Source organism: Propithecus coquereli, unplaced genomic scaffold (genome assembly GCF_000956105.1).
Source record: "Propithecus coquereli isolate 6110/MARCELLA unplaced genomic scaffold, Pcoq_1.0 Scaffold543, whole genome shotgun sequence".
NCBI classification, from domain to species: domain Eukaryota; kingdom Metazoa; phylum Chordata; class Mammalia; order Primates; family Indriidae; genus Propithecus; species Propithecus coquereli.
In genome coordinates, this window is record NW_012151319.1 from 287,679 (window position 1) to 288,670 (window position 992).

At 33.1% G+C, this 992-nt stretch overlaps 1 protein-coding gene across 1 annotated transcript in view; it reads left to right on the forward strand.

Annotated features, from left to right (window-relative positions):
• The window catches only part of TENM3 (teneurin transmembrane protein 3), a 216,801-nt gene that overhangs the window by 80,353 nt on the left and 135,456 nt on the right, over positions 1-992 (forward strand). Inside the window, exon 3 of the mRNA XM_012657467.1 lies at positions 633-755. Coding sequence (XP_012512921.1) covers positions 633-755 — 123 coding nt within the window. The remainder of the gene's footprint in view (positions 1-632; positions 756-992) is intronic.

Sequence of the window (992 nt, forward strand, 5' to 3'; positions counted from 1 at the left end):
ACTCATTACCTGACACACGTGTGCTGTTTAATCTATGCCATTACTGAATTATATATCATAAATCCAACAAATTACTCATCCTAAATTTAGAATATTCAAATCTTATAGATTTTGTACGTCTGAATCCATTCTCATCATTTCATATACCAGCAAATTCATCTGTGGGACCAGTTTTTACTTTCTACCTTAACCCAAATGTGTAGCGTCATCTCTCTTGAGTATCTATAGGTGTTGCAGCAAAGTAGTATAAATTTGCAAGTGACCCATGGACAAGTAAGTTCGGCAAATGCTACTACAGAGTATTCTACCACTTAATTAAATGATGGTGAAAAGTTGAACTTGGATGAATTAGAGCAAATAATGATTCATTCCTAAGAGTTTGCTGGTACAAATTAACTGAGTAATATCAAATAATTTTTAAAGTCCTCCCATATTGCACTGTATTGCTTTGTAAATTACATTTGTTTGAGGAACTCTTTGTTTCATCATTTTTATTGTACAATTATTCTTGGTATTTCAGAAAAATGGAAATTTTAACTTTACATGTGACTCTTATTATAAACAGACTTACCTTTTACTATTGCAGCTAAACAGCAGCAGGACTATAAACAACCTGTACTCTTTACCCACAGCAATGCATCTCTTTGGCCTCAACTGGCAGCTACAACAGACTGAAAATGACACATTTGAGAATGGAAAAGTGAGTTCTGATACCATGCCAACAAACACTGTGTCATTACCTTCTGGCGACAATGGTAAGAGAAAGAATTATGTGTCCTGTTTTTCTTTTAACATCCCTTTCCCGTAAATTTGTTTTTACCCATACTTACATCCAGTCTATGTGGGAGAGGGAAAAGATTTTGAAATTACAGGTATCATCTTTTCATGAATGTTTTTTATTAATTTACTTGAAAGATTGAAAGTGTACATTTTTATTAAAGAAATAATATGATTTTCTGCCTTCTGATTTGGTGATAAGGCTTTTCCCTTCT